Source organism: Lissotriton helveticus, chromosome 2_2, assembly GCF_964261635.1.
Source record: "Lissotriton helveticus chromosome 2_2, aLisHel1.1, whole genome shotgun sequence".
Lineage (NCBI taxonomy): Eukaryota > Metazoa > Chordata > Amphibia > Caudata > Salamandridae > Lissotriton > Lissotriton helveticus.
In genome coordinates, this window is record NC_136060.1 from 144,631,473 (window position 1) to 144,658,293 (window position 26,821).

General features: G+C 48.7%; 1 protein-coding gene across 1 annotated transcript in view; it reads right to left on the minus strand.

Moving 5' to 3' along the window:
• The window catches only part of ATP10D (ATPase phospholipid transporting 10D (putative)), a 745,681-nt gene that overhangs the window by 196,806 nt on the left and 522,054 nt on the right, over positions 1-26,821 (minus strand). Inside the window, exon 15 of the mRNA XM_078678229.1 lies at positions 13,530-13,714. Within this exon, the coding sequence (XP_078534355.1) occupies positions 13,530-13,714 (185 nt within the window). The remainder of the gene's footprint in view (positions 1-13,529; positions 13,715-26,821) is intronic.

The following is a 26,821-nucleotide window of genomic DNA, read 5'->3' on the forward strand; positions in this document are numbered from 1 at the left end:
ACCGCCACGACGGTTCCCACATCCGCGACCACGCTGAGGTTGTTGCTGCTGTGGTATGTGGGTCTGCGAACACTGTGAGGTGCCCCTTCCGTGGCCACAATAGGAACGAAAAGCAGAAGGCGGAGGAGGCCGAGCAGCTGACAGGTCCAAGGACTTGGCAGTAGCCCGGGAGTCCTTGAAGCGCTCCAACACACTATCTGCCTTATGGCCAGAAAGGCAAATGCCATCAAAGGGCATGTCCATCAGAGTGTTCTAGACATCCCCTGAGAAGCCAGTTGTCTTCAACCAGGCGTGGCGCCGAAGCGCCACTGTCGTGGAAATCGATCTGCCCAGTGAGTCGGCGGTGTCTAGCCCACAACGTATGGTGAACTTTGCTGCGTCTCTCCCGGCCGCCAATCGCCTGGGGAAAAATTGCTGGGCCTCCTCCGGGCAGTTAGGCAGCACCTGCGCAACCGTGTCCTACAGAGAGTGGGTATGACGGCCCAAGAGGCATGCAGTGTTCACCGACCGTAGCCTTAAGCTGGCAGATGAAAACAGTTTCTTACTAAACTGATCCAGCTTCTTGGATTCCCTATACGGAGAAGCGGTAGGGAACACGCTCCGAGATGTAGAGGCTTGGACAACCAAGCTCTAAGGGATGGGGCGTTGGGTAAGGCAGAGGGAGTTGACCGAAGCCGCGTGGTGGCGTCGGGCCACGTTCCTATCCACAGGAGCCCCTGTGTTGGGCCTGGACCAGGTGCCAAAAAGAACGTCGGAAAGGGCTTTATTAAAAGGCAGCACAGGCTCCGAAGAGGTAGCCGCCGGTTGGAGCACTTTTGTCAGGAGATTAGTCTTGACGGCCACCGTAGGGAGTTCGAGATGGAGAGCTTCGGCCGCCCTACCACTGCATAACTGTCTCCCTCCTCCGTAGCCACGGTAGGAGGAGACAGCATGCCACGTTCAGGCGAGGTGTCAAGACCACTGGCCTCCCCCAAATCCTCTGCCCAGTCCGGATCATAAGCACAGTCCTGCGCTAGACGGTCCTCAGACCCCTCTCAGTCCTCCCCTTAGTCCAAAGTCATGTGGAACAGGCTCAAAATAAGGAGGAGGGACATAGGGCACAAAAAGGCCCATCGTTGTCGGTGACACCGATCTGGCACCATGTCTGGGCTGAACCTGGGGACGACGTCATCCGAGGAGCGGGCGAGGTCGGAAGCAGTGCCGGGGAGATCGGCGCCGGTGGAAGTGTCACTAGGTCAACGGGCGTCAAAGTGGATCCGATCCCAAATCCTTGGGGGGCCTGCCGGGTCGGGCCGGAGCCGCCACCGACACCGGGGCCGGAGCCGCCAGAGATGCTAAGCAGTACCCCCAGTCGGGCAAGCGGGGCCCGCAGGTGCACCGGCGTGGCCAGACAGCCCAAAGAGTCGGGCCATGGCAGCAAGAAACTCTTGCACCTTAGCAGGCATCACCCCTGCACCCGGGAAGGGGGTAGACTGGGGGCAACGTCGCAGGCTCCGCCGCAGCCGCGGAGGTGGCACCGCCCGTACCCTTAACCGCATCAGGCGAGGGGGAAGGAGAGAGCGACGATGCTTCTTCAACTTCTTCTTGGAATGCTTCGACTTACCTGACCCAAGTGCCAAGACTTAGATCCAGAAGAATGATGGTAACGACTCCGCGACCGGTCCCTCGACCTCCCATGGGACCGGGACCTTGAATGGCGCAGAGCCGTCTGCCGGACTTCAAGCAACTTTCAGGATTGCTCCCGCAAAGTCTTCAGCGCCATGGTCTGGCAGTCGGGGCACGACTTGGGGTCATGGCCGCGCCCCAGTCATTAGAGACACATGCGGTGTGGGTCTGTCAACTACTTCATGCGGTGATAGTCCCCACAGTTCTTGAACCCGGGCATCCCTACGACACCAGGAGTCGATCGCCTCGAAAATATGAGGTAAAAAGCCTCGAAAAACTCAGTCAAAAAGTGACTGGGGGTACTTGCTCTTCCCGGATCTGTGCTTGCTGGCACGAAAAAAGAAAGAACTGACGTCAGCGTGTGTGTGTGCCCGCCTAAGTAGCTCCGGCGACGTCATCCCGGCGTCAACGACGCACGCGGAGCCGCACAACAACGCCTACTGACGCGCTGGGGTACTGCTGATGAAAAAAAATTCCGGATCCAGTCTGACGTCTGGGGGTAATTCTAAGCTAAGGAATCAATCACTACATGTTTCTTTCAGATTGTACTATTGCAACATTTGCACAAATAATATTAACCAGGAGACGTTTATCAAAACAGCAACAGCTGAGATAGAACAGCAGGCAGAAGACAATGTGATATTATTCGTGGCTTGGAAGACATACATTTACCAATGAATTTGGACAGAAATTAATCTTTGCAGAGAGCTGGCCAGATGGGTTCATTTTCTGCCAAGAGCCTGGTTTGGTTGGACTCCTTAAGCTTAGTCAACACTTGAAGGCACTTAAAGCAGCACATTAAACTTTTTTCTAAATGCCACAATTTTTTTAAACAGTTTAATTCAGTGCTAAACTTCTTGAGGTATACAAGTGTAGTATAACAAAAAGTAAAACGAAGGGCATACATCGAACATTGGCACATAAGGCATATGCCAGGCTGGCCCACCTTGCCATCAGCACCTTGCTACTCTCCAGTTTTTGTAAATGCAGAAACGAACTATCGTCTTGACTCTGATGACCTTTTACGACTGCCAAGTATGTAGACCACGGAAGCTTAACAACCACCAGTAGATTAACACATCCATACAAAAACTGGTCGTAGACCGCATTAAAATTGTTTGACACAGAAAACAGCAGGCAGAAGTTTTTGAAAGCAGTGATACAAGGGGTCATTTTCTCCGGCTAGACTACATAAAGAAAGAGCAGAAGGGACATCCTAGGGATCTGAAGAGTATAGATACAAGAAGAGGGTCACAAACGCTGTAGAGAAAGGTGAGGGCACTTAGAGCACAAGTCAGGGAACAAATAAGGGCATTGGACATAGAAAGCACAGAACATACTTCGCTTGAAACAATACAACGTTACCACACTGCTGCCAAGTAAATTCAGAAAATGAACAATCAAGAAAACAATAGATAAAATGCTGGTTAAAACAAAATCCCTGTAATTTGATGATCCAAGTATAGTGGAGGAGTTTAGAGAGCTTTGAAGGGACTTGTATAATGCAGAAGAACACCCAAAGATAGGATTTTGAAATATCCTGCAACTCCCTCATTTACGGACACTAAACAATTCAATTATTGTGCCAACTGCATTACTGGAAAAATGCAAAGCTCAAAGGTCCTGAAGGATTTACCAATGTGTTTTACAAAACTTTCTAATAAGGTTTCCCTAACCATAGTGAAACGGTTCACCTTATTTGCAGAAGCTTGGACGTTGATGCACCTATGAATGAAGCATGAGTAATGGCTATGCAGAAGGTGAGGAAAGATACCTGGCTCTGTAGCTATTACAGATGGATCTTATTACTAAAGTTGAATGTTAAGATATTAACAAGTCCTCTGTCTGTGAGACTGGGTCCTTTTCTGTTGGGCCTGGTAGACCCGATGTAATCCAGATTCATGGCCAATAGGCAGTGCAGACAATACTAACACGTTACTTCATAGCTTAGTTAATATTCGTAGGAACCTGGAAGACATCCTTTTATTATTGCTAGATGCAAAGAAAGTGTTTGATTCTGTGGACTGGAGACAGTTGAGCATGCTATCAGACAAATTTGGGATTTGGCCCAAGTTTAAGAGTTGGGCCACGAGGGGATAGACAAATCTGATAGCAATGATGGTTATATATATTTCTGATGAAATACACACTTAAAAAAGTGGTTCGTCAATTTTTGCTCATCAAAGGTTTTTTGACAAATGTTTCTTAATTCATACTTTTCTCCAGTTTGACGAACCAGGCTGAAGAAAACCAATTTTGAACAAATATTTGAGTAATTTGTTTTTAGAAAGGGATTTTACGCCCCTCATATCCCCCCGTTTAAGAGGGTTCCACCGTAACCCTTCTTTTTATTACCCATATGTCCTATACCTCCCACTTTCATACTTTTTCCACTTTTACTACTATCCCCTACCTAATTTATATTTTCCCTTTCCTTTCCAGCCTCCAATACCTTTCCATTTTTACACCCTTATATTCTTATACCTCCCCTTTCTTTTCTGCAATACTCATTTGTCCTCTACCCTTCCACTTTAATCCTTTTTTTAAATGTTACCTGTATTAATACCCCTACACATTTGTGCTGGAACCGCTCCCAAAGGAGAACGGGAGTGTTGCATCCTTATGCGCCTGAAATCCCGTTGGGGATGCTTACAGCACTACTCCATGGGGGTGACTGGACGTCTTTACTACTCTGGGAGCAAGCAGGAATCCCAGTATTAGGGGATTTATATGAAGACGGGGCATTATTACCCTACCAGGCATTACAGGAAAGGTATGATCTACCTAGAGGAGGGATTTTAATACATGCAGCGCTGGTCTCTGCAATACAGATGCACTGGAAGGAAGGGCTCACTGAGCCAATTACGACAATGGCATGCCAATATGTGGTTATGGCAGCGGGGACCTTCAAGGCGGTCACATGCTTGTATTGTAGAATGGTAAAAAGAAGGGGCTGGCACCATTGGAGGCATTGAGGCTCAAGTGGGAAACAGGCATCGGGAAACCTATACTGAAGACAGCATGGGAACAGATTGTGCTGAATCCCTGGAAAAGCACGAGGAATGCAAGGTTCCAGCTGGTGCATTTCTTTATACTACATAGAGCATACTTAACTCCGGGTAAGATTAGGAAGTATTTTAGGTTTAAATCTTTTTATTATCATTGGAAAACAGTGCAATATAGTACAATAGGCAGTGTAGGTACACCAGGTGCGGATAGCAAGCCTCAGCGGAGGCACGGTATTTAAAGCAATATTGGCAATAATCGCAACGTCCGACTTGTTAGGGACGAAAATGCACTGAACCAAGACAGTATTAGAAATGGAAAAAAAACAGAAAAAACATTCCCCCGCCCTCAACCCAACCCCCCAAACCGAACCCCCCTCCATCCCCCCTCCCCCCACCCGGTCCAGAGCTCTCAACAGTCTCCCTACGGCTCATTCGTTCAACTCTTGAGTACCTCATGCCTCGAGTGCTTTAGGGTCCGTAGCTATGGGTGCCGTCAGGCGCAGCAATCCGAGATATTTAGGAAAAGTTATTTCCGTGAATTCAGTTAGAAGTAGGGCTCTAAAGGGCAGCCAACGTTCTTCAAATTGATCCCCCTTCCCTGCTGCGATGAGTGACAGCTTCTCCATACCTAGCACATGCCACATCCGGTGAAGCCAGCCTGTAGTGGTAGGGATGGTGGTGGTACGCCAGTGTGCAAGGATGTTCTGCAGAGCCGACCCAAGAGCTATGGTCATTTGACGGCCCCTACAAGAGCGCAGTGGGTAAGTTAGTGCATTGGGGAGGCCCAGCAGTATATAAGCGGGAAAGCGGGGTATTTCTGTCTGGAAGTGTGCGTCAACTTCATCTAAGATGTGTGTCCAATACGAGTGGAGGAGCGGGCAATCCCACAAAATGTGTGCCAAAGTGCCGGTGTGCCCACACCCCCTCCAGCAGAGCTTATCTTTGGAAGGATCCATTTCGGATAGTCTCTCAGGGGTGTAGTACCAGTATAGAGATATTTTTGTGAGTGTCTCGGTAAGTCCCATGTGGTACGCTGAGTGCCTAGCCCTATACGCAATATTCCCCCATTCCTTATGACTCAGGGATTTACCCAGTTCTCTTTCCCATCGTACTCTACCGGGTTGTAGATGTGTGTGGTTGGTGTCTGGAGCAATTTGTATAGGTTTGAGATGAGCTTGGAGTTGGAAGTGCGTGAAAAAAGCCATTTCTCATATGGAGTGAATTCCCTATCAACTGATTCTCGTATTTGCGGCTGCAACGCCCAGTGACGCACCTGCAAATATCTCATGCGCTCTGTTTCGGGGAGGTTATATGTTTGTTTAAAGAGCTGGAAGGGAAGCACCCCATCCGGGCTGTATACGTGATACAGGAAGCGGCAACCTGCCGGCCTCCAGTGAGCAAAGACCCCTTTAGCCATTCCGGGAGTGAAGTCAGGATTGTCCACCAGGGGTGTGAGTGGAGAGGGGAATGTAGTCAAGCCGTTAAGGGTATTAGTCGCATCCCAGACCTCCAGGGGAACCCGGGTGATAGAGGACGCATAGAGGTTGGCAGGTCTATAACCTCGAGGTAGAAATGGAATCTCTTGCAGCGGGCGCCCCGCCACCGCCTGGTCCTGGAAGAGCCAGTGCTTGTCGGACTCCCACTTGCTCCATTCCACCAAGTAGCGTAATTGCGCCGCCTGGTAGTATTTATGCAGGTCAGGAATGCCCAAACCTCCCTCCTCAGGAGTAACCCTGGGCGAAGCACTACGCTACGCTCGGTAGTTTGCGAAGTTTGCGCAACTTCGCACTACGCGAGCTGCACGTAGCACAGTGCGAACACGCGTAGCGCAGCGTAGCGTAGTGCAGCGGTCATTTTTTGCTTTTTCGCGGTCCTCACCGTCATGTTCGCGACCTCGAGCAAGCAAAATGACATCCCGGCGAGATTCTGAACGCACGGAAGTCAGGTTTCTCATTGCGAGTGGTCGCGCATGCTCGCTACCGCTCGCAATGAGAAACTACCAGTCCGCATTGAGAAAGCTGCCGCTCGAGTAAAAATATACTCGAGCAGCAGAAAACTACAGCTTGCACTGTGCAAGATGCCGATTTCAATGATTGCACAGTGCCAGATGCTTGTCCGCACTGTGCAATCATTGAAAGCGCATCTTGCACAGTGCGAACATGCTACTACACAGCTCGCGTAGTGCTATGTGAAGTTCGCGTCGTGCGAAGTGCACTTCGCGTAGGGCTACTTCGCGAACTACACCCAGGGTTACTCAGGAGCCAAAGTAGCGAGTGTTCTCTTCAGTCTAGGCTTCCGCCCCTGCCAGATACATTTGGCTAGGTCCGATTGGGTCTGTCTTATCCAGCCTGCTGGAGGACGCAGTGGGAGGGCACGAAAGAGATATAATATTTGCGGCAGTACAGTCATCTTAATCGCTGCAATGCGGCCCAGCCAAGACAGAGGAAGATGTCTCCACCGATCTAACTCTCCTCGGATGCGAGTGCGCAGGGCAGTATAGTTGGCCGTGACCATTCTGGTCAGGGTCGGGGCGAGCTGGATTCCCAAGTACGGAACCGTATCTGTAGCCCATTGAACAGGTAGAAGGGACTGCAGATAAGTTCGTGGTGAGGTCGTAAGAGACAGGACCAATGCTATAGATTTGTCCGCATTCATCTTGAATCCGGACACTGCAGCAAACGCCTCAAGCTCATCAAGGCATGCCGGCAACGCCTGCCGCAGGTGATCCAAGGTTAGAATATCGTCCGCGTAGAGGCTGATGGTATGAAGATCGCCGCCGAATTTGATGCCAATGGCCTCCTGACGCTGCCGGATTCGATAAGCGAGGGGTTCCATGTAGAGGGCGAAGAGGAGTGGTGACAATGGGCACCCCTGCCGCGTCCCTCTCTCTATGGGGAACGCGGTCGATGTGTAGCCATTGACTCTCACAACCGCGGAGGGCACGCCGTAGCAGTTGAAAATTAGGGTCCGAAATTTCTCCCCTATCCCGTATTTGGCTAGCACCATTTCTAGGTAAGGCCAGTGCACACTCAGCGTCGACCGCCAATACCATGTATTCCCCAGGTATCCGGGAAGCATTTTCAATCAGGTGGGTGACTCTCTTAGTGTTGTCAACCGTCTGGCGGTCAGGGACGCTGCCTGCCTGATCGGGGTCCACTAAGCCTGGCAGATGGGTGGCCAGACGCGTGGCGAGGATGCTGGTGTATAGTTTGAGGTCGACATTAAGGAGGGATATTGGGCGATACGCCCCGCATTTGGTTCCGTCCTTCCCTGGCTTTGGAATAACCGAGACAGAGGCACGCAGGAGATCCGGTGGAATGGCTTCGGGGTCCGCGAATGAATTAAATAGGCGAGTGAGCAACGGCGCAATGGTAGTGCAGAAGGTCTTGTAAAAGGAGGAGAAATAGCCGTCCGGTCCAGGTGCCTTCCCCACCTTAAGACGAGCGATTGCAGTGACCACCTCTTCGATGCGGATGTCTCTCTCTAGCCAATCCGCCTGTTCCGGCGCCAGTGAGGAAAGCGTAACAGAGTCCAAGTACTTGGTTGCGGCAGCAACATTCGGACACGTGCCCCCATAAAGATCAGCATAAAAGTCTCGGAACGTCTCTGCTATTTGTGCATCCTCTAACACAGTAGACCCATCAGTACGCGCGATTTCCTTCACCCTTTGGCGTTGTTGGGCTAGTCTGAGCCGGTTGGCCAATAACCGCCCACACCGATCACCACCGGTGTAATAGGCGTGTTTCAGCCTCATTGCCGCATATTCTGCCCGATCAGAGCCTATTGTGAAGGCCACTCCTCCCAGGACCACGCGGTATACCAGGAGTCTGCCCCGTATCTCTGCTAGCTTGTGGAGGACTTCCCCTTTAAAATGTTTTGCTACTCGAAGTGCTACCCCGGCAGTTTTAGTGGACCCACAGGAGAAGTATTGTCCCGGGAACGCTCGTGCGCGGATACTGTGACAATCTCGGGCCAGCCAGTGCGTCTCCTGGAGGAGGCAGATATCCGCGTGTGTATTTTCCAATGAGGAGAGGATTGCACGTCTCTTAACTGGATTGTTGAGTACCCGCACATTGAGTGTCAATACTTTAAAGGTGTTGGGCATCGTGGCATGTGAAGTGGTGGGATGAGGCTAACAACCAACCCCCCACCCCAACCCCAAAAAATCAACCCCCGTCCTTCCCCCCCCTCCCTTCCTCCCTCACCCGCAACTCAACCTCACCCTCCTCTCCTGCCACCTCTCCCTCCCCAGCCCCCGCCCACCCCATACCCAAGTCCCACCCAAAACTAGGAATCATTGTCCCGGCCCTGTGCAGTCTCTCTGCAGGTCCGTGGTATCGTGTCAAAGTGGGGAAACGTGTAATCGAGGCAACCTCAGTGGCCCCCCGCCCCGCCCCGCCCCCCCCCGGCTCCTTGCTAGGAAAAGGCATTCAATCAAACCCCCCACCAGTATCAAATCAAGTCCCAGCGGAGGTGTCCTTGGCGACCTCTTGGACTGCTGCTGCGTGCTCTTGAGCTATGGTTGCAGAGTCCGGCTTGAGATTGTTATTGTGGGGTCGCCGCCGCCTCACCCGCTGCCAGCCGTCGCCCGTTCTGTTCTGAGAGTGCGCTGGGGAGGACCGCATGGACGGGCTCCCCTCTCCATCGTCAGCCTCCAGGGTGATACCCAGCAGCGCACAAGTGTCCCGGAGGGATCGAAGTTGATGGAGGACCCCGTCCCATTTGAAGATAAGCCTGAAGGGGTGGCCCCAGGAGTGGGGGACCCCTTTGTCCCTCAAGAAGGTCGTAACCACCTTGAACGACCTCCGCTTCTGTAGTGTGATGGCCGACAGGTCCTGAAAGAGCGCCACAGCGTAGCCCCGGAATTGAAGAGGTTGTTTCTGCCTTGCCAGTTGAAGAATGCATTCCTTTAGTGGGTAGTCAGGCAAGAAGGCCAGGATGTCAGGCGGTGGAGCCGAAGCCCGGCATGCCAGGCCCACTCTGTGTGCTCGGTCTATCCGGACCTCGAAGTTCTCCGGCTCGCCCAGTATGCTCTGGAACAGCTTCTGCAGAAAGGCCGTCATGTCACCCCCCTCCGATTTAGATGGTACCCCTCGGACCAGGAAGTATTTTAAAGTAGAAGATGCAGCATGCCCCAGATGCGCGGACGAAGGGGTAGAATTAGAACATATGTTGTGGGGGTGCCCTTGTCTGGGAACTACTGGGAAGACGTAGGATACATACTGAACGAGGTCACAGAACGACATTTAATCTTCGACATAGCAATATGTGTGCTCTACTGGTTTCCTCACACACCCAAAACAAAGGTGACAAGCAAATTTGTGGATATGGGGCTGATACTAGCAAAAAGGGAAATAACAAGACATTGGAAATCAAAAGACGGCCCTAATTGTGGGAGGTGGAAAGCGGAGTTCCTGAAGTGGGCAAGTAGCGAGAGCACCCTTAGATATCAACAAGCGCGTCGCCTAAATAAGGACAAAGCATTAGAGACTGCACATGCATGGGAGGCACTGGTACAATCTCTATCGGAACACCGCATAGGGGCAGCACGAGAAGAGGGGGCTGAAGGAAGGGCAGACACTCCATAGGGATGATTCTAAACGACTTGGATAATAGCTATATTATGAACAGCATCGGGCATGTTGCTTATAGCATTACACACCGGGGGGGAGGGAGAAGCAGGGGTGGGATAGGGGTGGAGTAAGTATTAGTTAGATTTATGGAGGGTTAAGTGGAGTAGCATGTTATGACAGTTTTGGGATGGGCTGAATATTGTTTTATTGAAATGACTGTTTATATTGGAGTTTCACATACAATCAGCTTGGACTATGCGCTGAAAGGTTCGCTATCCATGTTTGATGATTGACTGCATTTTTGTAACTTGTATGCATAAAACTAATACAAATTTGTTTAAAAAATAAAAATTAATACCCCTACACATTCTATGTTTCGCCATTCTATACCCTCTCCCACTACCTTTCTTACTTTTACTTCCCCTTCTTTAATAACCCAATATAAGTTTACTACTTTCCCCTACCCCTTCTATGTTCCACCTTCCTACACCCCCTTACTACTTATCCCCTTTACTTCCCCTTCCTTTTCTTTAATACCCATATGCTTTGCCTTCCTCACCATAATTTCTTTTTATACTTTTATTATTCTCCGATCTCATTCACGTTTTCCCCAACATACACACACTACGTTACCTTTTGACCTTTTACTCTCTTCTATTCTTTTACATCATTTTTCCTTTCTTTAATACTTCTACATCTTTTATCTTCGAGATTTACTCCTTTTTCTAGTTTTACCTCTGTTACTTCCCCCTACACCATCCACTCCTCCCGTACGTTCTCTTGATGACAGATGCCCTTTCCACAAAAACATACTATTTTCAGGAAAAAGGATTTTGTCATTTGATATTTCTCCAGCATGTAGTTTCAGCAGCCTGATTTTGTCAAGCAGATTTTTTGGAGGTTGGACAATCATCAAAATGACAGTACACCACCAGATTTGGTTTCAAAGGAGGCTCTTCATCATCCTTTCTGATCTGCCAACGAACCAGAAAGGGGTAGCGTCCCCTTTCGACTGCTGTTCGCTTTAATCATGGAACCATTTGAAGAGCATGTTCGGAGAAGAGCTGAGATCATGGGGATGTATTTTGGGAGAAAAATATACAGTGAATGCAAACAATGTTCTAATGGCCGGGATGGAACCCAAGTCTGCAGGAAAGGACGATTAACACCATGTGTCTGGTTTTAAAGTTAATCTATAGAAATCACAGGCACTAAATATCTTCCTTCCTAGAGCCACTGTACTGAATAGGAATACATAATTCATGTTATAATGGACTACAATTCAGATCCGACTTGTCTTGAACCTGTACCTTCAAATATGTAATGGAAGGTTCAGATAAAGACTGAAGTTGACTTGAGGAAGTCTCATTTTGTCTTAGGAAGTTCTATGATGTATAATGTAAAGCTTTGAGGGCTAGAAGATTATACCTTTTCTTGTGTCTCTTCCCCTTCATTTCACCAGAATGTTCTCCAAGAGAGGAATTTCTAGGGGAATGCTCCTCTGAACAGCCTCTCTTATGGGCTTCTCTTTATATATTTTTGTACTTTTCAGATCACCGTCATTCGGTAAAGCAAACAGTCTTCACAAAATATTCCGCCAATAAGTTTTGTTATAAATACTGACAGGTAGCAAGTATTATTTATTAAGATTCATGTAGCAAATGTTGTCATACAATCATCTTTTTAGGAAATAGCTCTGATGAGGAATCTATCCTACTATACAATATCCTGAAGGAAAGCTTCCTAGTCATCAATGTTTTTAAAAGGATATTGGCCACAATATGAGGAACACTGTTCTAAGGCCCAGTATTTTAAGAGCCAATTCTCCATAGCACTTTACTAAATAGTGTAATTATTTATAGTCCGTACTTTGTACTATAGAGGTCAGTGGTTGTCTTGAGACAGTAACCATTAAGGCATTTTTAGTCAAAGAATTTTACATGGGAGCCTGCGCTCCCTGTTAAAAAACCTGTATTAAAGGCGACTTGTGACATCTTTGGTGGCCTATGATAAAGAAATGATGTAGCAACTGAACTGAAATGAGTTATTTAGGTTGAGTTCTGACGTCACAATGCCTGCTGCCACAGCCGGAAGCCAGGAAGGAAGGGAGGATATGCAACTCAACTGAAAAAGGAAAACTGCAACGGTTTTTCCATTATTCTAATATTATGTTTTCTAAAAAGAAAATGTTATCCATACAAAGACAATGATTTAAGTTATTACAAACAATTTAGAATCTCTATGTGTTTCTACACACTCTGAGCCACAGCATTTTCTTTTATTCAGATTTATGTTAAACAGATTCAGATAGCTTTAAGCAAAGTTACTGTTTGTTTTTATGTGGATAATTTCGCAGTACAGGTTCTGCTTTTATTGTCCTTGGCTGAAATGGACATGAAAGAAAAAGACACTATGGTTGGTTTCAAGCAATTTGTGGGGTAGGTGATGGTGTGACCACATATTAGAAGGAATAAAATAACCCCCGCTGTACATTAAAAGGATATTGCAAGTCACATCAGAGTTCTATAACTTTATAAAGGAACTCAGCCTTCTCTTTCATTCCTCTATAAAGTCACAGAGCTCATCACTGACTTGCATTATACTTATAATGTGGAGCAGGGGATATCCCATGTATTATGCCTAACACCCATAATTTGTTCTGTTATCATTTGCAGTATGTGTTGCTTGAGCTGTGGCTGGTTTTTTAAGATAGACACATATTTACTGTTAGACAAACAGTTTCGTTAGTGAAACATTTAAATGATGACCATATAAATGGTTGAGCTCCTAAGGGCTACAGGATATGGGCAGTTGAAACGGATTTATTAAATTAAAGTGCAACTGGCCATTATTTGTGAGAAGTTATTCAGAACCTGCTCTTGCTTGAATAAGACTTCTACGCAGTTTCTGGACAAACAACCACCTTTCTAATGGAATAGGAGGCATTTGTGTTATTGTCAGGTAGTGCAGTGCATAAGCACAAACCTATACATCACATTAAAGAAAATGCCAAGGTAGAATGGTTTCAGGGAAAACGTTTTTAACAATGCTACCAATGAAAGCATCATAGGGTACCGCTTCATTTCTTAAACACAACATGTGTATCTCACTCGCTCAACTAATCATCAAACTCTCAATGCCACTTGCTGTCTATTCCCTTTTTTTAGATCTCTTAATGCAATGCCCTGAAAAAAGGCCACAAGTGACAGTGATTGAACTAAACAAAGAGTAAAGCAGTACAATTTCCAATAGCATTTGAGCACACCTTTCTCTTTGTACTTACTTTGCACTGTGTGTTGAGCAAAAATAGCCTGCCATCTTGTTCCAATAACCTGCAAGCATATGCTATATTCACTGCGGTCTCTTGTTTGTCACCAGTCAGCATCCATATTTTTATACCTGCTTTCTGCAGTGCTTCTATTGTGTGGGGCACTCCTTCCTGAAGACGATCTTCTATTCCAGTGGCACCTGCAACACAAAAGAAAACACAACAGGGACATCCATTGGAGTTATCAAGCTAAAATGTTGTGCTATTCGAGTTTTCTTTATAATAATGTGTCAAATATTAAATATAACACATTTGATACCACATAAATGTCAAGCTTACTCGCTCATAGGGTTGTAACATAATATAGCATGGCATAAACATAATTAAGAACAATATATTTACATTTGGTATATATTTTATATTAATAACAATGGGGAGATTTTTGGAAACAGAATTTAGACACTGTTTGCTAGATTATATTTAGGCCACAATATTCTTGTACAATACCATTCATAAAATGTGTCCCCTGCTTACAATGGACTCAGCAGACATTTTTATGTCTACATCAAGCTTGTCTGACACTGTAGGAGGAAGGGGGGGGGGGGGGAGGGACATGCAGTTAAATCAATCCATTTCAGATTTTCTTTATCCTCACAATCTAAACTCAAGTAAAGGAAAATCTGGAATGTGTCAATTATTGCGATTTTTCTGTCCTAGGCATTCCCCCTGCTTGAGCTAAGTGTGCTAAACAATTACTAAAAATACTGCACAAGTATGATTAATATGACGTGTTTTCGTTTATATTAGGTCCTGCAGTGTAACAATCAAGCTTATGTGAAAATATGTGCAATGCTTTATCTAAATGTGGACTGCTTCATGGTTTATGTAAGCGTGTTATTAATTTCTAAGAATTTCTAGAATGTTGATAACTACAAGTCTTACTTTTGTCGATATTCAAAGAATACAGTCTCGTAGAATGAAAATAATTGAAAGGGCATCAGTCCACTTTCTGTCAGTTATTTTCACCAAGAGCTCTAAACGACAAAGTCATATCTCTGAGTCCTAGTGAAGGCTACTGGAATGGGAGACACTTGGCCTTAGTGTGTGGAGTTATCAGTGTAGTTGGTCTCTTAATACAAGAATAGCAGGCCTTGCTGTTTCCTTGAACACTGAACATCATTGTTGTAACAGGTATGAACTTTGTAATAGGTTTTATTTTCTGATTTGCAAGAATTGGATAAGTACTTACAAGTATCAGAATAAGGTAGGATTGCTAAGTACTAATACCAGCAATCATGTTGGAGTGATATCTATTAATGAAGCTTGCAAAAAAGAACTGGAACTACTGAAAAGCGAGCTGTTAAGCCTACTGCCATACTAAGGATTACTGTGCCAGATGCATGTGTTGCCCCTCACGCCACTTCTATTCTGCTTTTGGCAGCCCCATCAGATGCATCCTGTGAACCATGGAGAGTGAAAACTGTCCACTGTGAAACAGCGGTAAAAAGGCACACACACAGTGGAATCCACCTAGAGGAGACTGCTGCTTGTGTAACAGCGGCATGCTATAAGCCTGATCAGCAGCCTGCTGTTCTTTTGAGGAAGGATGTGTGGTAGCTCAGAGATCCAAATGAGCATCTGAGGGTGATGGTGCTACAGCATGCACCCCACTAAGGATCTGGCCCACATTGCAGAAATTGGCGTGAGGACCTAACGTGGTGGTGAGGGGAGGGTACAGGAGGCTGGTCCAGCTGAGTTACAGGCTGCGGGTGCACGGGGTCTCCAGAAAAGGAGACAGGCTTCCCTGGTGGTACAGGGTGGGGCTCTTAGCCTGACACCCGCCAAGTGCCCGACACCCGCCAGGGCACTTCCTCTCTTCCACTCTCTCCTTCTGGAACAGACGGGGAGGGGGCTGTTTGAGCACAGGTACACTGTGTGCAGGAACAGACTAAAGACCTAAACTTAGGAGCACTATGGGAGAATAAACCTGACTAGGTCGGCATGCGGTGTATGGAGGACTAAGCTTCCCCTCTTAAGTATATACACTTTGTCCGGGTGTATGCCTTTAATTGACACTGCCTGCCCCTCTGCTGCTTCTTCTCAGTTGTATTACGGCTTACAATGGATTCTAAGCCACTTGATAGAGCTTAATCACTTGATTGTGGGCCAGCTGTCCCGAATTTGCATTGCTGTCTATTTTGAGTGCTACTGCATAGGAGATGTGAATCTTCTTGAAGAAGGACAATCATGGACTTTGCAACGAATCCCAAAAAACTGTTATATAAAATATATCTTCTTCAGGCACCTTCCTAAATGTCGCTCAGAACTCCCGATGCTTCTGACGCAGAGGGACAAAACCTGTACCAGATGAAGAGTCTCATCCAGCTTTGAAGTAAGTGCTGCTGGTGGTCCATGAATCAAGGATGTGCTGGGGAAAAAGGTTAGACTGAAGAAGACGTTCTAGATCACACAAGATATAAAAGTTAGGAAAAGTGAATAGCAACAATTGAAAGATGCTTGTATTTTAACAGCAAGAGCTAAAAATACTGTAGTGCATTCACAATGCAGTAATATTTCCATAGTGGGGGATGTAAGAAGGGGCAGAGGGACAAGGTATAGAGCTCAGTGAAAAATCTCTCATGCATGAGAAACTGCACCTTAAAAGCCTTGCAAATATTTTTACTTGAATGGACGCATCTTGTGTTGGTATTACCTCTGAAGCCTGGGGCCCACCCAGTGCACTTTTAGCTAATATTTTAGGGGCAGTGTTGCTTTCCACACCAACAAAAAGCTCAGCACTTTGACAGTGGACAATACCACATTCTTATTTTTAATCTCAGACTTCCCTCAAGCTTTACATAATTCAAGACATTTGATGTAGTGACGAAGGAACTCCATGACATCTGATATATATGATGCTTGGGATGGCTTTAAGACTGGCAATGGGTGGTGGGTGATAGGTGTCATCCCGCCAGAGGTTCTAGAATGGAAGAGAGTGCAGAAAAACAAGGCCTAACTGGAATAGGAGGGGAATGGGATAACATGCTCACAGTGGCGGCAGCTTGTTTTGAAAGTGGTGAGGCGATCAGCCGAATAGATCGACCCACTTTCAGGCACTCCAGGAATGCCCTTAGCCGCAACTCTAAAGCTTTAAATTGTGGCCTGTTATACACAGTGTCTATAACGAATAGTTTCTTACCTGTCGGTGCAGTTTTGCAGCTTGAAGATCTTTCTGGATTCACTATGCTGTGCATTATTTCGCAGTCTTGTGGTTGGGTACGGAATCGGAGTCTTTTCTTTGGGTTTTTTTTTGTAGCCCAGGTGGGCGTCGGCGTCTCACCTCTTGGTGTATTTCCGGTGACGTCGGCACGCTTCCTGCGGAAGCTCCCACTCTTGGGCGCCATCTTCGGATTCTTTTTTTCGTGCGTGTTCTCTTACCGAAGTTATGGCAATGTTCCACTAAGTTATTCACCGCTTTAACCTTTAAGGCGTCATGTTTCAGTATTGTCTCTGCTTTTAACCACCCTTTTTTTCTCCAGCATCATCTTTCTGGCGGAGGTGGGTGGGTTCGCTAGTGAATCCAGAAAGATCTTCAAGCTGCAAAACTACACCGACAGGTAAGAAACTATTGGTTTTGCAGCGTGAATCTTTCTGTATTCACTATGCTGTGCTTAGACTTTGTAGCGGTTTCTCATGTTTGTGGCGGCTGGGTGGAAGATGAGCGTTGGTTATTGAATATGTGTTGAAGCACCTTTTGTCCGACTTGTGCTTCCTTGTTCATCTGTATATCCACACAGTAGTGTTCGTGAACGTGTGCACTTAAGCCCATGTTGCCGCCAGGCATATGTCCTGAATGGGTGTGTTAGCTAGGAAGGCTACTGTAGCTCTCTTTTTCCTGGTAGAGTGGGCGCGTGTCCCCTCTGCTAGTTCCTGTCCTGCTCGCTTGTGGCAGAACTGTATTGTTTGTGCGATCCATCGTGCAATGGTTCCTTTAGTTACTGGTTTCCCCATGAAACCAGTAGCGAAGGACACAAATAACTGTTTTGTTTTCCTGTGTCCTTTTGTTCTCTCAATGTAGTGCATGACTGCCCTTCTGGCATCTAGGGTGTGCAGAGCCCGTTCAGCGCTAGTGGCTGATTTTTGGAAGAAACTTGGTATTTGTATAGTCTGGTTCAAGTGGAACCTTGACACCACCTTTGGCATGAAGAATGGGTCCGTTCTCATCACTACCCTATCACTGTGTATCTGGATGTAGGTTTCTTGTAGCGTTAGTGCCTGTAGCTTGCTCACTCTGCGTAGTGAGGTGATTGCTACCAGGAAAACGGTTTTCATGGTCAGCATTTCTAGGGAGTTCCGTTAGGACTAGGTTAAGGTTCCATGCCGGTGGCGGCACCCTCTTTGGTGGTGCGATCCTTTTTGCTCCATCTAGGAATCTCTTAACGACTTGTGACGTGACGAAACTCTTGCACGTTTCTCCCCTTGTGTAAGCGACTATCGCTGCCAAGTGAACTCTTAATGAGGATGAGCTTAGGTTCTTATCGGGCAGGTGCGTGAGGTACTTTAGCACTGTCGAGTCCTTCTGCATCTTATTGTGTAGCTTTTCTCTCCTGCACCACAGTGTAAATCGCTTCCATTTTGATACATAGCACTTACGTGTGCTGGGCCTTCGTGCCTCCCGAAGTACCCTCAGGGTGCTTTCTGGCAGTTTCAAATGTGCAAACTCTATGTCTTCAGGAGCCATGCTACTAGGCTCAGGCTCTCTGGCTCTGGGTGCAGCACCTCTCCGTTTTGCATGGAGAGTAGGTCCTTTCTTCTCCCGAATCTGTGGGGTGCACACTGTGTCATCTCCATGATCTGTGAGTACCCTGTCTGCCTGGCTCACTGCGTTGCGACCAGTATCAGGGTCATGTTGCTTGTTCTGCACTTGCTGAGTACCTTGTGCATCAGCGGTATTGGGGGGGGAAAAGCGTAAGCAAATCTCCTGGACCAGTCTATCCATAGGGCATTCCCCAGGGACCCCTCCCCGGGCTGCCTGGATGCGAAGTTTCAGCATTTTGCATTTTGGCGTGTTGCAAATAGGTCCACCGACGGTGTCCCCCACCTGTTGAACAGCCTCCTTGTTTCTTGTGCATTGAGCTCCCACTCGTGGGATGCCGATGTTTGTCTGCTGAGCCAATCTGCCTCCACATTGTCCTGGTAGATGTATGGCTAACAGGTCTATGTTGAGTGGGATAGCCCATCTCCATATCTCCTGCGCTAGCCTTGAAAGCGGGCAGATTGTGTCCCACCCTGTTTGTTGATGTAGAACATCGCTGTTGTGTTGTCCGTCTGGATCAACACTCTCTGCTTGGGGAGGAGCTTGGCGGGCATCCGAGATGGCCGCTTGAGCACAGCGCTCTCCGGACCCTCGCCGCTCCCGACATTTTATCCTGGCTGAATCCTGATTTCTTGCAAGAATTCGTGTAGGGGACGTTTGGCTGATTACCCTGGCACTTTTCAGAAATCGATTTGGATCTCGTATTCCTGAGATATGGTGCTCTGAACTTTTGGGCTCCGCCCTTGAGGTGCGCCCGGGACGGGGTGCGGTACTGTAGCCGTCCTGCAATTGAACAACAACGGCAGGAGATCTGGCCTTGTGGGTCCCCCCTTCCTAAGTTTCGGTTTCGATTCCGTTCCGACTTGGGCCACGGATGTGGATGTCGTGTTGCGACTGAGACTTGGAGGCAGATCGGCTGTTGGGCTTTCATGTGACCTATTTGCTGGTTTGGCGACCTCTACCCGAGTTGTGCCCCCTTTTTATGTACTTTTGATCCTGTACTTTGGGTGTCGGGCCCGTCGAACCTGGTGGCTTGTCCTGTGACGCATCTTCAAAATGGCGGGCAGAGGGGACAGAGAGACGCGCAAGACGAAAACACCTCTGCGCGGAGCTCCAGTTCAATCAAATGTCATGGACCGTTATACCCATTCTAAGGGGTCCCCCGGAGCTGCCCTGCCTGGTTCTAGTATTGCGTCCGAACGAATTTTGGAAGAGTCGGCGGAGCCCTCCTTACAGGATATCATGGGCGCCATCTCGGGTGTGAGGGAATCCATCGGCCTACAGTACGAGGCCTTGGCCCACAAACTTGACACCGTGGCTATTGAGGTGAATCTGATTCGTGCTGATCTCGGCAAGACGAATGAGAGGGTACAATCACTGGATATTAAATCCTCTAGCCTTACGAATGACGTCTCGGAGCTCCAAACAGAGATTGGAAATCTCCGTCGGGGGAACGACTTCATGACCCGTCGCCTGGAGGACTTTGAAAATAGGGCGCGTCGCTGCAATGTTCGCCTGGTTGGTGTACCGGAAAACCCTGAACCCCACTCGGTGGATCTCCTGGTTGAGGATCTGGTCTTGAACCATTTGGCCCCTTCTGGTCTCACAAAATTTTTCACGGTGGAACGTGCACATCGTGTTCCAGGGGGCAAAGTCAAGCCGGGAGCCCCGCCGAGACCCATTGTAGCGAAGCTTTTTCATTATAGAGACCGGGACGCTATCCTGCAGGCCTCGCGGGTGAAGGGCCCGGTGGCCTTTGAGAATGCTACGGTGAACTTTTACCCGGACTTTTCCCAACAGGTTCAGAGACAACGTATGGAGTTTCGTGGTGCCAAGAAACGTCTCCGGGATCGGGGCCTACGTTACGCCATGCTCTTTCCCACTAGACTCCGGGTTGAATACAATGAACGTACCCTTTTCTTTGATCGGCCAGATGCTGTTAATGACTGGCTGGACTCATTGCCTGACCGTCCTCCTGAGACAGACTCCGCCGCTCACCCTGGCGGTGCCGAAGGTGGTGTGGAGATCTAACTGTTCGGCTCTTATGTCTTATTTTGAATACATTCTCAGGAGTGTTGGCCGGCGTCCCTCTACATTGTGATCATTCTGTCTTTTCGTTTGTTATTTTTGTTCTTGCTGAGGTCGGGGGGTGGATGGAACGGAGACCTTTCCTCCTCCGGGGTCTTTGTGTAGAATAGGGGTTCTTGGGCGACAGGCACACTGCAGGTTGGGGTGGCTCTTTAGCTTTTTGCAGGGGTGCAGGGTGGGGGGTGTTTCTCTTCAGTTTGGGGGAGGGGGGTTGGGAAGTTTTTTCTTTTCTGTGTGTTGTTTTCAAGGCGAGTTGCTCCTGTGTTTGCTGCTGTTTCTGATGTCTAGCTCATGGACGAGGGGTCTTGGCTCGGGTGGTTGGGATGGGGGGTAGAGGGTTGAAATTTCTTTCCTGGAACGTTAATGGCCTGGGAGATCGTATTAAGCGCAGTGTGGTCTTAAAATGTATACGACGTTTGTCACCGGACATTGTTTTCATGCAAGAAACCCATTTGATTGGTAATGTTTGTTATGCAATGAATAGATGGGGCTACCGCCTTGTGGCGCACTCAGGGTTTACCTCCGGATCTAGGGGTGTGGGTATTCTTGTTCGAACCTCCCTCCCCCTGGCTATCGATGAGGTGATTCATGATGACCGTGGGAGATATACTGTCCTGGTGGGTAGATATGAAGGCCGCACCCTCTCTCTCTTCAATGTTTATGTTCCCCCGGGTTTGCAGGCCTCTACTTTTACTGACTTGGGCCGTGTTCTGTTGGATCTCCCTGATAGCACTCTCTTTCTTGCCGGTGATTTTAATTCGGTGCTTTCCGGCCTTCACGATCGCCATCGCCCTAGAGATACCCCGCAGGCTCAGCAGTGGTTGGGTGGGTTTTTAGATACCTTTGGCCTTGTGGACTGCTGGCGACTGTTGCATCCTACTCAGCTCCAATACACCTTCCATTCTGGGGCCCATGGCAGTCTGTCCCGGCTGGATTATTTCCTGATGCCCGCAGCCCAATCATCGGCGGTTCGTGAGATTTTACACTTGCCGAGGGGTATTTCTGATCACTCGCCGCTCTGGCTTCGTTTCGAGGTTGGGGTAGAGGCGGCGGGCCGAGTGGCTCCCATTAACCCTTGGTATCTTTCCTCCCCTGAGACTCGTACCCTCTTGCTCAAGTCCATGGATGCATATTTCCTGGAAAATGAGGGGTCGGTCTCTTCGGCTGTGTCCCTGTGGGAAGCTTTTAAAACTGTGATTCGTGGACAGGCCCTTTCCTTGATTGTTGAAGCTAAGAGGGCAGGGAGGAAGGAGGTGGTGGACCTTGAGGGGGAGATCTCTGCTTTGGAGGACGAGTTGGAATCTGGTGTCACGCCTGACAAACTCCATGCCCTGGGTCTAAAACAGTTTGCATATAAATCTCTGGTCACTGACGCTGCAAAGGTGATGTTTCGTGAGCAGCAGGGCAGATTGTACGATGTGGGTGACAAGGCGGGCAAACTCCTAGCGTGGTTGGACAAGAAAGAAAGAGTTAATCGTGTGGTGCCCGTGATTCAGTCTGCGAGTGGTGAGAATGTGATTGATCCGACCGCCATTGTTGATCGTTTTGCGGAATATTTCCGTGTGGTATATGCTCCCGTGTCTGTGAGGGATGTTGCCGACTCCCGCCTTCTTCTGCGTGATATCACTTTGCCCTGTGTCACCGACTTGGACCGTATTGCTTTGGACTCCCCTTTTACGAATGATGAGATAGCCAATGCAGTTCGATCGCTCCGTTCGGGCAAAGCACTGGGCCCGAACGGTTTGCCTATTGAGGTGTACAAATTACGCCCCGATAAGGTGGCGCCGTATCTCCGCGCCATGTTTCTAGAATCTCGTGAGCGGAACATGCTTCCCTATGATCAGCGTCTGGCGACCATCGTCGTCATTCCCAAAGAGGGTAAACCGCGTGACCTCTGTTCCTCGTATAGGCCCATATCCCTATTAAATGTTGAACCTAAGGTGTTGGCTAAACTTTTGGCGACCCGTCTCCTTTCGGTTCTTGGGGAGTTGGTCCATCCGGATCAGTCTGGCTTTATCCCGCATCGCAACACTGCTCTGAATTTACGTCGCCTCCACGGCGCGCTGGCGAGGGCGGGGCTTTTGACTGAACCGGCCATTTTGGCGTCCCTGGATGCCTCCATGGCCTTTGATACTGTGGAGTGGCCCTATTTATGGGCGACACTTGAGAAATTTGGATTCGGGTGCGAGTTTATTAGCTGGGTTAGGCTGTTGTACGCGGAACCTCTGGCGCAAGTTGTAGTGAACGGTAGAGTGTCGGCCCCCTTCTCCTTGGGCAGGGGGTACCCGTCAGGGTTGCCCCTTGTCCCCTCTGTTGTTCGCGCTCGCTCTTGAACCGTTGGCGGCCTGGCTCCGTTGGGAACCGTCCCTTAAAGGTATTCGTTGGGCCCCGGACTTCGAAGACCGCGTCTCGCTTTATGCGGACGACATCCTCTTGTATCTTACTTCCCCTCGCAAGTCTTTATCTGTTTTATTTGACGTTCTTGCGTCCTTTGGCGCTAACTCAGGCCTCGTCATCAACTGGTCTAAATCCTGTGTATACGTTTTATCTGGTATCTTGCCTCCGTTGCCGAGTAGACTTCCTCTTCAGGTGGTCCGGGATGGTTTCAAATACTTGGGGGTTTTCGTTACCTTGGATCCGTCCCTTCGTTTTGATCGTAATCTCCTTCCCCCGTTGCTTAGGCTCCGTTTGGACGTTGCCCGCTGGCGCAAACTTCCCCTGTCTCCACTGGGTCGGGCGGCCCTGTTTAAGATGATGTCACTACCGCGGTTTCTCTACGCTCTCCAGAATTATTATGATCCTATCCCCAAGACCTATTTTCGGGAGATTGAGAGCCTTCAGAGGCAACTTATTTGGGATGGGCGACCGCGCATTGCTCTCGCGAAACTTTCCATCCCGTGGTACGATGGGGGCATGGCGCTCCCCGATATTAAGAGATACTACTGGGCTTCCCATCTGTCCGCTATTAATCACGCTATGTTCTCTCCGGGTCGTAATCCGGCGTTTGAGATGGATAAACTTCAGCTTCCGGGAGGTGACTTTAATAGAGTACTCTATTCTCGCTCCGCTGGGCGCCATCTTGTGGGACCTACTTTGACTGCTTTGACAGTGTGGCGTGCTGCGAATGTGAGCCTGGGCTGGGAGGATCGCTTGACGTTGGCGACGCCGCTTTATGCTTCAGAACGTCTGGGCGGTCTTTGGTCTTCCAAGGGTTTTGACCGTTGGGACTTGATTGGGATCTCTAAAGTGGGGGATGTATATTCTAAGGGTTCTGTGCGCCCGTTTCAGGCCCTCCAGGCTGACTACGGCCTGAGTAGTCGGGAATTCTTTCGTTATTTACAGATCAGGCACGCTTTGGTTTCGGTGTTTGCTCCTGGTGAGATTCCGCCTGACTCTTCCCCACTTGAAGACCGTATCCTTGACGGACATCTTCCTGATAGCACTATCTCCCTGATCTATAAAAAGTTGATCAACAATCGGACTGACTTATTGGCCCGACTTCGGGAACAGTGGATGGGAGATGGGTTGGAACTTGATGATGAGGATTGGCAATCGGCCCTCTCCTCTCCGAAGGAGGTGGCTATACCGGCTCGACTCCGTCTGGTCCAATTGAAGATCCTTCATCGGGTGTACGTGACGGGACCGCGACTGATGGTGATGGGCTTTTCCTCCGATGGACTGTGTAAGCGTGGATGTGGTTTGCGTGCTACTTTCCTGCATATTCTTTGGGAGTGCCCGATGGTGGCTGCTTATTGGGTGGCCGTGCTTGATCTGATGACTGTGGTGACGGGGATATCCTTGCGACCGGAACCTCGTCGCTGTCTTTTGAATGTTTGGGAGCCCACGGACTATTCGGTGGCACAGACTAGATGGGCCACCCTGGGCTATATGATTGCGAAGCGAGATATTGCGCAACTCTGGGGGGCCTCCAGGCCCCCTGCCCTCTCGCAATGGGAGGATAATATGGATTGGTCCATGTTCCGTGAGAAAACTGTTTATGTGGCCAGGGGTAGACCCAGGGCATGGGTGAAGATGTGGGGTCAATGGAACGAATACCGTGGCGACATTTGTACTCCTCCCCTTGTGGACACTATCGAGATTACCCTATCTCCCTAGGCTAGCGTTCCCGGAATCTTCATATAGGGACTGAGCTGGTGTCACCGGCTCTTCCCCCCTTCTTCTTCCTGATCTCTGCCCCCCTCCCCCCCCCCCCGCTCCATACTCCTTAGTGCTTAGGATATTATTACTGCACCTCCGCTGCTGTCCCCCCCTTGCGTCCCTTGGGCTGACCTTCAGTGATACACTCTCGCCTTTTTGTATGTTTGTTCTTTCATATATATAAAACCTGTTTTGGTCCTGTATATAATGTGGAGTATTGCATTGTTGATTGACGGTTACCTCTGCGGGCTTATGTGATATGTGTCTACTCCTTTTTAGCGGCTGGCCCGTGTGGTTGTAGGCCCATCCTTGTACATTTCTGCTTGCTCAAATAAAGGTTTAAAAAAAAAAAAAAAAAAAAAAAAACACTCTCTGCTTGTACAGTTTTGTCTGGAAGGCTTTCAACGCTAGGAAAACTGTCTTCAACTCCAGGTAATTGATGTGTCTGACCGCATCTGCTGGTGTCTACAGTCCTCTCACTCCGAGTTTCTCCATGTGAGCGCCCCACCCCTTCTGGGATGCGTCTGTGGTAATGGTCACAGTTGGCATTGGTGGCGTCAGAGGCTTTCCCCTTGTTATGTTCCCCATGTTCCACCATGCCATTTCTTTCTGCACTGAGTGCGTTACAACCACTAGATCCTCCCAACGACCTGTAGCTTGTGACCATTGCTCCTGTAGCCATTCCTGTAAAGGTCTCATGTGAAGCCGTACATTTGGCACTAGGTGTACGCATGATGCCATCATGCCCATGATCTTGCTCGCTGTTCTCACTGTCTGAGCTTGCCCCTTCCAGTAGAGCTGCGTCTCCTTCACCAGTGCTCTCGATCTCTTCTCGCTGGGGACCACCTTACTCTGTAAGGTGTCGATCTGTGCTCCCAGGAAGATTTTTACTTGTTCTGGTTCCAGTGAGGATTTCCTCCAGTGGATGGAGAAACCCAGGTTCATCAGCATGCTTGTCACTCTCTGTGCGTGCTGCTTGCACGATCGTATGAGCTTGCTTTTATTAGCCAGTCGTCCAGGTAAGGGTATACGTGTATTCCTTCCCTTCGTAGGTGTGCTGATACTGTTGCAAGGCACTTTGTGAAGACCCTTGGTGCCGATTTGAGGCCGAACGGCAGGGTTATGAACTGGTAGTGTTTTTTCCCCGATGGTGAATCTGAGCAGATGCTTGTGCCCTCTGTTCATTGGGATGTGCAGGTAGGCATCCTTGAGGTCTATGGTGACCATGAAGTCCCCGCCTTGCAATTGAGGAAGTACCTCTTGCAGGGAGGTCATTTTGAACTTTTGCGTTCTTATGAATTTGTTCAAGAATCTTAGGTCCAGGATGGGTCTCATTGTTTCGTCTACCTTTGGTAACAGGAAGTACGTTGAGTACACGCCCCTGTTCCTTTCTCTGTAAGGCACTGGTTCTATGGCCTGCTTCTGCAGGAGCTCTCTTGCTTCATCTTGTAGGCGCTCTAGCTCTTTCTTTGCTAGTGGTCTTCTTTTCGGTTTTCTGTTTGTTGGTTTCCCGTCCAACTCTATGCAGTACCCTAACTGTATGATGTTGAGAACCCATTTGTCTGAAGTAATTCTCTTCCACTACTGGAAGAAATGCCTTAGTCTTCCTCCCACTGGTCTTACATGCTCGCAGGTGTTTAGTTCGTGTTACTCCTGTCTGTTTTGTTTGTGCTCCACCCTGGGAGTTTTTGCTTGGGTGGGCACATGGAGCTTGCTTAAGTCACTTAGAGGTGGGTTGTTGTCCCCCTCTCTTATTCTATCCACGTCCATTTCCTCTCCCGCGAAAGGACTGGCCTTTAGGCTGGTACTGCCAGGACTGTTTTTGTTGACCCTGCTGTGTCTGGGTGTCTGCCTGGTGGGTTTGTTGGAACGCCTGGTGTGATGTTCCTGGCTGGTTTCCTCCCCTCCCGTTAGGTCTTCATGACGGGGTGCCTCTTTTAGTACCTCTGAACTGCAATGCCCCCATGGATCTTGCAGTCTCGTTATCCTTCTTCAGTTGGCTGAGCTTTTCATGAACTGGGGCCCGAACAACGTCTCTCCGTTGAACGGGGTGTTCAGGATGCTCTGTTGCACTTCCGGCTTGAAGCCTGAAATCTTGAGCCAGGCTGGTCTCCTTTCCGTGATGCTCATCATCATGAGTCAGCTGGAGGTGTCTGCTCTGTCCAGGGCAGTTTTGAGGAAAGAATTTGCCACATTCTTCCCCCTCCTCGACCAGGTGTTCAGCTCTTTCCTTGAATTCCTGAGG